General features: G+C 46.7%; 2 protein-coding genes across 3 annotated transcripts in view; one reads left to right on the top strand and one right to left on the bottom strand.

The window, feature by feature from the left end:
- Positions 1–5,736, bottom strand: part of LOC111525006 — a 9,743-nt gene extending 4,007 nt beyond the window's left edge. Inside the window, exons 1-3 of one of the 2 annotated variants that reach the window (XM_023190312.2) lie at positions 5,121–5,736; positions 4,569–4,655; positions 635–721 (exon numbers count right to left, since the gene is read on the bottom strand). In XM_023190312.2, the coding sequence (XP_023046080.1) occupies positions 635–721; positions 4,569–4,655; positions 5,121–5,507 (561 nt within the window). In that variant the 5' untranslated portion in view covers positions 5,508–5,736. Of the gene's footprint in view, positions 1–75; positions 722–4,568; positions 4,656–5,120 lie in introns of those variants that run through there. The other variant, XM_023190311.2, reaches the window with a different exon arrangement.
- SPATA13 (spermatogenesis associated 13) overlaps positions 1–10,674 on the top strand; it is an 89,974-nt gene that overhangs the window by 24,223 nt on the left and 55,077 nt on the right. Inside the window, exons 2-3 of the mRNA XM_023190305.2 lie at positions 2,652–3,017; positions 4,912–5,056. Of these exons, the coding sequence (XP_023046073.2) occupies positions 2,652–3,017; positions 4,912–5,056 (511 nt within the window). The remainder of the gene's footprint in view (positions 1–2,651; positions 3,018–4,911; positions 5,057–10,674) is intronic.

Raw genomic sequence — 10,674 nt, 5'->3', positions numbered from 1 at the left:
TTATTTATTTATTTATTTATTTATTTATTTATTTATTTATTTATTTAGAGATGACATTTCACTGTGTTGCCCAGGCTGGTCTCAAACTCCTGGGCTCAAGCAGTCCTCCTGCCTGAGCCTCCCAAAGTGCTGGGATTACAGGTGTGAGCCACTGTGCTCCGGCCAGCGTTGGTTTTGTGTGCTCTACTGTGCTGACTCTGAGGCATGATGTGTTAAAGGAATGATCCCGAATCCTGCCCCCCGCTGTCTACTGACCTGCTTGGAGCTCACCTGCCCGTACCCAGCATCTGTCACTGCCTGGAGCATTTCCTTGCTTTTGGCGTTACTGAGAAAAAGCAGGGTGCATGTTGCATAAGTGTAAAACCGAAACAAACCAGACCCCAAAAAACTAACTGAAAACAGAACAGAGCAAAGCACTGCACGTCCGTTTGTGAGCAGGTGGACGGCTCCCGGGCCTGTGGTCTTCTTGTCCTTCTGTTTTTCTAGTGTGTTGTTCCTGAACCTTTTTATTACAGGGCAATAATGTAATTGGGTTGATTCTCACTATGTACTTAAGCTGTCTATGCCATTTGATTCGGTAATTTAAGCTATCTTTAATTTGTTTTTCATTTGTAATAGAGAAAATCGTATTAACCTTTTCATGATTTCTCTCATATTTTCCCATGGCGACGTTGAAGAGGAAAAACGTTTCCTCTGCCCTCTTTGACTCTGTTCTTAAGGCCTGTGAATTAAATTGGCAGAGGACAGATTAGCAAAAGAAAAGACATGTATATTCACATGCCTGCGTGTGTCTGTGTGTGACAGACAGAGAGTTCATAGAAAAATGTGACTCAGACAGGGTGTGGTGGCTCACTCCTGTAATCCCAGTACTTTGGGAGGCTGAGGTGGGCGGATCGTGAGGTCAGGAGTTCAAGACCATTCTGGCCAACATGGTGAAACCCCGTGTCTAGTAAAATATATATATATATGTAAATTAGCTGGGCGTGGTGGTGCGTGCCTGTAATCCCAGCTACTCAAGAGGCTGAGGCAGGATAATCGCTTGAACCTGGGAGGTGGAGGTTGCAGTGAGCCAAGATCATACTGTACTCCAGCCTGGTGACACAGTGCGATTCCATCTCAAAAAAAAAAAAAAACAGTGACTCCAGGAGGTGGTTAGAATTTAAGCTGTATGTGGCATCTTACTAGGAGGGGAGAAGAGAACTTATGGGAAAACAAGTGACTTTTAGGAAAGATAAATAGGCTTTCAGGAAAATACATGAGTTTTGTGACAGTTTTGTGGGTGTGGGTTCCCCTCTTTTCCCTGGTTGCAGTCAACTCCCAGGAGAGGATTTGTGACAGTTCGGTTCTTTTGAGAGGCTCTGCTTTTAGGCAGGTAACAAGAGTTCAGTGGAACAAAAGCCTACTCTCTAAAGCCTTCAGCTCACAACCGTTTGGATGCCGTTCTGGATGCCGTCAGTGGCGAGAGAATTAGAGGTGGCAGCCCCGGCAGGAGGGGTCTGTGGACAGCAGCAGAGGGAAGTTGCTGGAACCTGCACGGGATTGTCTTTTGAGCAGAGGTGAGGTGGCCTTGCAGGAAAACTTGTGGAATATAAATCACGAAGCCCATCGTTTTGTGTCTTTGTTGCCACTGATTAACTGTGTGGCCCTGGGCAAGTCGTGTCACTTCTTTAGGTCCCAGTTTTCCTGATTTGAAAAATGAGGCGTTGGAGTAGAGTATCTGTAAACCTCACACTGTGTTCTGTGCTCTTCGTTCCGCATTTGCTTTTTTTTTTTTGAGACAGAGTCTCGCTCTGTCGCCCAGGCTGGAGTGCAGTGGCCGGATCTCAGCTCACTGCAAGCTCCGCCTCCCGGGTTCCCGCCATTCTCCTGCCTCAGCCTCCCAAGTAGCTGGGACTACAGGCGCTTCCACCACGCCTGGCTGATTTTTTGTATTTTTAGTAGAGACAGGGTTTCACCGTGTTAGCCAGGATGGTCTCGATCTCCTGACCTCGTGATCCGCCCGTCTCGGCCTCCCAAAGTGCTGGGATTGCAGGCGTGAGCTACCGCGCCCGGCCTTTTTTTTTTTTTTTTTTTTGAGACAGAGTCTCGTTCTGTCACCTGGCTGGAGTGCGGTGTTGCAGTCTCAGCTCACTGCAACTCCACCTCCCAGGTTCAAGCGACTCTCCTGCCTCAGCCTCCCAAGTAGCTGGGATTACAGGCACCCGTCACCACACACCTGGCTAATGTTTTTGTATTTTAGTAGAGAGAGGGTTTCACCATGTTGGCCAGCTGGTCTCAAACTTGTAACCTCAAGTGATCCGCCCACCTTAGCCTCCCAAAGTGCTGGGATTACAGACATGAGCCACTGCATCCGGCCAGTGCTGATTTTCTTAATGTCTTTTATCATAGCTCATCATTGGTCACCAAACCACTATTTCAATTATGGTTATTGAAGTATCAGCCCATTGAATCAGCCTATAATAATAGATTTGGTTATTTTGATTAAGGTTTAGTTGTGTCTTCGTGTTCTAGTACACAAATAGCTGTTCTAGTAAACAAGTAAATCAAGAAAACCTGAGGCAGGGCGATGGCGGTGAGAGGGAATGTGTGGCTTGTTCTTTTTGAATACCTTCCTGGACATTGAGCTCACCTGACTTGTTCGCATTTGAAAGGTCTTCCATGATGGCCCATGGAGGCGAGGTTCATCACAGGATGAGGAAAGGACAGAGGCACAGAGAACCCCCAGGAGGAGATGGGGCTCTGGGAGACGGCCAAGGCCTCGGCCGTTCTCTGACTACGGCCAGCTGGCCAGCCGCAGTTTGTCTATTCCTGAAGACTCGGTTGCTGCAGACCCCCAGAAGGAAGACCGTGTGAACGAGGACCCCCAGGCAAGCTTGACTTCTGCCAGCCCTGAAAACCAGAATGCTCCAGTGGGCTGCCCCAAAGGAGCCCGGAGAAGACGCCCCATTTCCGTGATAGGTGGGGTCAGCTTGTATGGGACCAACCAGACGGAGGAACTGGCCAGTCTTCTGACACAAGTAAGATCTGGTGTGCACCTCCCCAGGCCAGCAGAGGCCCTCCAGCTTTCTGCCTCTGTTCTCTCTGCACACTAAACTGGATCTGCTTTTTCTCTCGCGTTCTCAAGGGCAGCACTGTGTGCTTAACCACCTTTTCTTCCTGACGCTGTGAAAACGTGCATGAATTCAAGCTAACCATCTGATGTTTGGATGCCTTTTGCTAATCTTTCTTTCCTGGGATCTCAAATAATACTTAAGACTCTTTTGCTGTTGATTTCTGAATAACCTGAGATTCTAACCAGGGAAAGGTAGCAGGACGTATTTAGTAACACTCCTGAAAGAAGTAATTGTTGAAAAAGACAGTATTGTTCGTTGTTAAAATGTAAAGATAAAATGTAAACAAGAAATAAATAAAATGTAAATAAGAAATAGTTTATTAGGAGATAAGTATTTTGTTTTCTACCATTTTCTTATTTTTTTTATTTTTATTTTTTTGAGTTGCAACTTTGCAACTAGTAATAGTTTGACAATGGATTAAACACTTAGTACTGGTTTCTTAGTATAGTTTCGTAATTCAACAAATACTTATCCGGGTATCCAGTGAGCAGTTTGAAAATACAAAACATTTAATTGAAGACTCTGTCTTGGAGAAGTGTATACTTATTTGGGAAGGCTAATACCCAGCCATGGTAAACATTCACAGAACACCATATGAGTAATATATATGCCTACTTTCATTTTTAAAACTTGGTATCATAAGCTGATATCATAAGTAACGCATAAAATTATCTTAAAAGGGAAATCCTATACAGTACTAATACTGGATTGTATATGTTTACATTTTTCCTGTAAGGCCCCACACAATGCCTTGTTTATAACAAGCACTCAAAAACCCTTGCTTAAATAAATTGAAGTGATTTCTTAAGGTTAAAAAATTAAGTTGCAGAATACCATGAAAATTTTCAGAATCTTTTGTCTGAAGGTGCTCCCCTGTTGGGACGTGATTCTGCACTGAAGCAGATTGTCACGCGTTTTAACTCAGAGCAGTAGTCCCGGATGCGCTACAGCCTTAGAAAGCGTTTCCCTTCAGAGCAGCCAAAAGGAATGTGAAAAGTGATTTTCTGTACTGTAGCCTAATTTGGGGAATTGGGTGAGAAAATGGTAAGAAAACCTAAGGAATTACATAAGCAGAATATGCATGTAATAAACAAAAGGAGGAAAAAAGAAATCGAAGGAACGCATAAAGCAACTGGGCCTTTGACTGATAGTTTTAGGGATCGCTATTATAGAAAACCAGAAGGTCATTATAAGAGAGATCTGGGCAACTACCTGGAAAACCGCTTCTTTTAACTGAAGCTCCACTGCTGTGTGAGTTTAGGGAAGCAAGGCTTGCCTTCAGCTCCACAGATCCTTATTGAAGGCTAATCTGTGCCAGGCTCTGTGTCGGCAGGGAGGAGTAAAGGAGGAAGGAGGCTGAAGAAGGATGTGAGGATCACAGTTGGCCACCCTGGCCGGGTTGTGGCCTTGTCCTGGCTTCCTCCAGAGGGCCACCCCGGGAAAGCATCTTCTTACCTTAGTGACCCTGCATCTGTGTGACAACTCCCCTGCTTCCTCAGCGTGCCTTCCTCTTCTCAGAAGCTTCTTTTTCCTTAGTGGGACCTGTTGGCACGTTGCAGAAAAGTGAGATGAAACACGAGGCTGCAGGGTGCAGGACAGTAAGCCGATCAGGGTTGTTAAAAACTGTAGCATCACGAGTTGCCACTGGGCTTCGGTGCAGCCTGCAACTCGTGGCAGGATTGGAGAAACCATTTCACGTCTGTGAGTGGCTTTGAGGTGAGAGAGCTATGCGTGTGAAGTGCTTGCAGGAGCTGCCACTTCCTGGCACCTCCTCACAGATTTTGCTTTCCTTTTGCAGCCGGCTTCCAGGCCGCCCATGCCTGCTCACCAGATGCCACCCTACAAGGCTGTGTCGGCCCGGTTCCGGCCCTTCACATTCTCCCGGAGCACCCCCATTGGGCTGGACCGTGTGGGACGCCGGCGGCAGATGAGAGCATCCAACAGTGAGTCTCGGAGTCCCTTTCCTTTCAGAGCTGCCACGGGCCCATCTGACTGTTTCCAGCTAACCTGAGGCAGCAGGTTCTGCACCTTCGCGCTTCCCTCGGGCCAGGCCGCGTTTGTCTGGGAGTGAGGACGGCTCATCTCAGGAGAATGGTGCATCATTTGCTGTCTGGGGTAGATGCTCTGTGTGCTAGGCTGGTGGCTGTTAAGTTTGAGAAGTTTGCTCCTTGTGTGGTATCCGTGTACATCGTTCCTGCATGTGGAGATCCCTAAAGAACCGAGACCCAGGCTAGAAATCCGAGATCGACATGTCAGCAGGGTCCATTTCTTCCGGGGGCTATGAGGGAGGGTCTGCTCCAGGCTGCTCTCCTTGCGTCTGGCACCCTCAGCGTTCCTTGGCTTGTAGGAGCGTTGCCTCATCTCTGCCTTCATGTTCACATGGCATTCTCCCATGTGTCTGTCTGTGTTCAGATCTCCCCTTTTTGTAAAGACACCAGGCTTACTGCTTGTGGGCCCAACTTAATGACCTCATCTTAATGTAATTATCTACCAAGACTGTTTCCAAATAAGGTCACACTCGTGGGCACTGAGGGTTAAGTCTTCACCATCTTTTTGGGGGACACAATTGATTCAAAAACATATACCATGTTTGTAACAATAGGCGGCGTGTACCCATGTGGCAGGAGATTTTAAAAGAAAAGGCAGAAATAACAATAGCATTGTTAGGGTGGCGGGAATGTAGAGCCCTTCTCCTCCCACCGCGTACCTGTGTACACACAGCCTATTCCCTGCTTGCTGTAACACTGGTTTTTGTTGTTAGTTTAAAAAGGTTTTAATTTTAGGGGTTCTTTTGTTGACAAGCGACAACATCTAACTCTGGCTATGGTTTTTTTTTATTATTATTACACTTTTAAGTTCTAGGGTACATGTGCACAACGTGCAGGTTTGTCACATATGTATACGTGTGGCACGTTGGTGTGCTGCACCCATCAACTCGTCATTTACATTAGGTGCATCTCCTAATGCTGTCCCCGCCCCGTCCCCTCCGCACAACAGGCCCCGGTGTGTGATGTATCTGAAGCAAAAAGGGAGTTTATTGGAAGGATGCGGCTGTGCCCAGAATTGATGAGATGGCTAGGGAACCAGGCCAGGGAAGGGATGGCAACTAGGGTCGCTCCTGGGAGTGGAGGAGCCACAGAAAGGCGTGTGATGGGAGACTGGCCATGGCACCGTCCCAGGAGTTAGGGAGGTAACCAGTGAGTCCTTTGAAAATACAAAACATTTAATTAAAGACCCTCTCTTGGAGAAGTGTATACTTATTGGAGTTATAATAAGGAGTTAACTTATTAGAAGTTAGCGACTGTCTGTCTGTCACTCACCCAGGGGTTCAGGTCCCAGGATGGAGGGTTCAGCTGTCCGAGCTTAGGTGACAGGTCCACCGCCTGGTGGCACTGGAACAGGGAGAAGGGCGGAGTGTCTGCCTCCAGGGACTGTTGCCTTCTATACGTGAAGGCAGGCCGGGTAAGTATTTAACAGGGCAGACAGTACCATAAAGAAAAATAAAACAGGATAGAGGACATTCATTTCCGAAGAGTGTCATTCTAACACGACGCACCTGTTCCATGAGCCCGCTCTCTCTTCCCTGGAGGGAGACACCCAGAGCTTCATCAGTGGCAGCAGACACCTCCAAGTCTGGGACCTCTGAGGATAACCAGTCCTCCAGTTCCGTGCAGTGCCTCTTCGGTGTTCATCACCAGAGGCAGATTTAAGCAACACATCCCTACCAGAGTGGCAAGGCGCGGAAAGGAAGGAAACAGAAAAGTTGGGGTGCTGTGGAGAATAAAACAGCATGCAAAGTTTACATTTCAGCATTTGAACAGATTCCCCATAAGTCAATGTGTAGGATGCGCCAAGGCGCCACCGACGGCCCTGGAGAAGATGACTGTGGGTAATATGAGGAGTAGGAGCAGGCGGGGGAGGTGATGCTAGGACAGGTGAGTAGGATAGGAGGCAGTGAGGCAGGGATCTGAGGGAGGAGAAGTCCTAGCAGAAGGAGCACCAGAAGTCCAAAGTCATGCAGGAAACATGATGTGCCTGAGGTTCAGCAAGGAGGCAACAGTGAGAGGAGCTCAGGGAGCAAGAGGCAGATGAGGATGTTGCAGGCTGGGAGGTGGGCTGAGGCTGGACAGGGCTCTGCAGGTCATGAGGAGGCTGATCTTGTTCTCAGTGTGGTGTGAAGCCATTGACCGCAGGAGAATAGTATGTTCTGATTTATGCTTAGAGAGGGAGGGCAGTTTGTGGGGGGAAAGGGCGACCAATGGAGATTGATTTGAAGGCGATTGCATTAGTCCATTTGAGAAATATAGCAGCAGTGACCACAAAAGCCATCCCCATTTTCCGTGGGTGCTCATTTTCCCAGTGGTATGAAGAGGCAAAAATGGCCAGCCTTGGTTCTAATTCCTTGTGGCCAGGACTATGAACTCCAGAGGAAGTACTTCTCCCTTGGGGAGCACTAAACTCAGTTTCAACAGAGCAGAGTTCCTAGGTGGGAAGAAAACATTTTGCAAGTGTATTGTTAAGTAATCCTAAGAAGCCGCTTCTATGTTTACCCTTGGTTTCCGGCCCTGCGTCTTCTGCTGTGGGCGAGCCTCTCCAAATTAGTCACTGCTTCAGAGCCTGCGTCCCATCCAGGGCAGTATGGCAACTTCTGGGTGTGTCTGCAAGCTGCCTCTGTAATTTCATTTTTATCTGGTCGTTATTGAGTGTGATGGAGTCATGTGCTTCCTTCTGTGTGACGTTCTGGGCCCGGGTGGCTTATGAGATGCTGCGACAGGATCCGGGCCTTCTGTAGGATCCACAGAGGTCTGACAGTGCAGTAAACAAATCCAAGCCCAGCATAAGTGGCCCTTCCAGTAGGGACAAATCACCACCCCCTCTATTATGAAAAGGCCCCACTGCAATCAACTTTCCACAAGGGGCTGTCTGGTTCCTGCAGGGAACCGTGTCATCAGCTTTGTTGAGGGGAAGGCCCAGACATCCTGTGGTTTAGCCCAGGCTTGGCATCCATTTTTGCCACCATGGCCTTTTTCTTGCTTTCTTCTTTTTTTTTATTTTTTATTTTCCTTTTTATGAACCCACTGAGCAAGTATCCAGGTGACTAGGAAGGAAGACTGGCATCTAGCTGCACATTGGGACATCACGTCCACAGGATGATTAATTAGTCTCTCTTGCAATAGGATTCATGTAGGATGGACATCATCTCACGCTTTGCATATATTCTGATTTAGCCAGTTATACGCCTTCCCCAAACCCATCCTCAGCCCATCTTGTTCTTTCCACATTCCTCCAGGCCATTCAGCCAAGCCGTTAGCTCCTAACTGGGAGTGCACACGAGCTAAATCCTTACCTTGCCAAAGCCAATCTCTCCTACTCAGAAAGGCTTGGGAAGAGTGTTGCTTACACTTGCTGCCGGGAGTTTCCCTGTCCTGAGGACACAGTCACCAGGCAGATGGTAGGAGTCCTCTTTGAGAAGCTAGGGAGAAGTCTCATACTAGCATGGCTACCCTGAGGCTCCCTGGCTCTGCTCCGTCAAGAGGCCTGAGTCTGGGAGTTGAGTGAGGGCCCTCCCTTGGCTTCTCTGTCGTGGTGGCTCAGGTTGGGCTCTGCTCGCCAGCCCTGGAGAATTCCTCCTACACAATCTTGTGATACCTTAGTGGAATCACTCGTCTGTTTTGTTCCTAGGGACCCCGAGATCAGTTAACAGCACAACCAGAGATTTCATGGGTTAAACCATTCAGATGACCAAGCTGGCCCTGCTGTGTGGTATAGTAACTGTGCCCACCTTTCCCATGACAATGTCCCACCTCCATGGAGGACCAGGTCTGCATTGCAGGGGAACCGTCTCTCAGCAGCGTCTCTGGCCTGGAGCGATTAGCAGTACATTAATTATAAAGGCTGCTGTCACATGGGAGGTGCAGCCCGAGGGGTGGTGTGACTCACATGATAGACCATCTCTAGCATTTCCATCTCAGTCCTGGAACTCCTTCCTTTCCATGCACTGAGAGTTTTAGGTTCATATACCAGTAAAGTGCTAGAATGGCATCCAGCTCCATAAGCCCACAAAGTGATCTCAGCAAACCAGCTGTAAAAGCATCATTTTGAGACACGTTGGGGAGATTTTCAGATGGACTGAATATTTGGCAGCACAAAGGAATTATTTTTAATTTTGATAGTTAGAATAAGATAGTGCAGTAATTTAAGTCCTTATTTGTTATAGTGTTTGTAATATTTTAAGTCCTTGTTTGTGATAGTGAAATACTTTCTGCATAAAATATGATATGTGAGATTTGTTTTAAAATACTCCAAAAAAGTTGAGGGGAAATAGTTGAAACAATATTGGCAAAAGATTGATAATTATAGGTTCATGGTATTATTTGCTTTTGTGTGTATTTGATATTTTCTGTAGTATCAACTTTTAAATAATAATGAAAGTATATTTCTCCTCCCTGGTCAGGTATTCTCAAAATCTTGATAACCAAATGTTGGTAAAGGGATATAAAAATAGAACTAGACAGAAGGAATAAGTCCTGCTGTGATCACAGTTAATGAGAATGTATTGTATAGTTCAAAATAGCCACAAGAGAGAATTCAAATGTTCTTTTTTTTTTGAGACAGAGTCTCACTCTGTCGCCCAGGCTGGAGTGCAGTGGCGCGATCTCGGCTCACTGCAAGCTCCGCCTCCCGGGTTCACGCCATTCTCCTGCCTCAGCCTCCCGAGTAGCTGGGACTACAGGTGCCCGCCATCATAATACCCGGCTTATTTTTTTTTTTTTTTTTTGTATTTTTAGTAGAGACGGGATTTCACCGTGTTAGCCAGAATGGTCTCGATCTCCTGACCTCGTAATCCACCCGCCTTGGCCTCCCAAAGTGCTGAGATGACAGGCGTGAGCCACTGCACCTGGCCTCAGATGTTCTTAATACCAATAAATGATAAGTGCTTGATGTGATGATTACCCGGATTTGATCATTCCACATTGTATACATATACTGAAATATCACACTGTGCCCCATAAATATTGTACAATTATTATGTGAGTTTAAAAAAATAATACAAAAAACTCTCCAAATTAAGTAGTACCCACAACTGAATTTTTCTCAAAATACAGAAAATTGAACATTGCAATTTAATTTTTTTTTTTTTTTTAAGAAATGAAGGCGGAGTCTCTCTGAGAACTTGGCAGCGCCGTGCTGTGCTCTTCCTTTCTCTTGCCACTTTTCTCTGGCCCTGTTTGGAGCACCTGTCTTACCTCTTAGCAGCCACACAGCCTGCGAAGGCAGGTCACGTGGGACAGGCCTGAGTCATGTTTGTAGGCTACTGGCTGTGTTATTTGGGATAATGGAGTTGGGATAATGAATCTCAGTGGCACTTACTGGAGCGTTATCGGAGGGAAGAGTGACAAAGCTATAAACACCACTGCATTGTTGGGGATGGTGTCTGTGGCTTCTCCTTCCTTGGGTTTTAGGAGGGATGCCTGCACTGCTAGAAGATTGTCCTGGGGAATTATCTTTGCTGCCTTTTCTTTGCTTTTTTTTTTTTTTTTTTTTTTTTTTTTTTTTTTTT

The sequence above is a fragment of the Piliocolobus tephrosceles genome, chromosome X, assembly GCF_002776525.5.
Source record: "Piliocolobus tephrosceles isolate RC106 chromosome X, ASM277652v3, whole genome shotgun sequence".
NCBI lineage: Eukaryota > Metazoa > Chordata > Mammalia > Primates > Cercopithecidae > Piliocolobus > Piliocolobus tephrosceles.
This window is presented reverse-complemented; position numbering and strand designations above follow the sequence as displayed.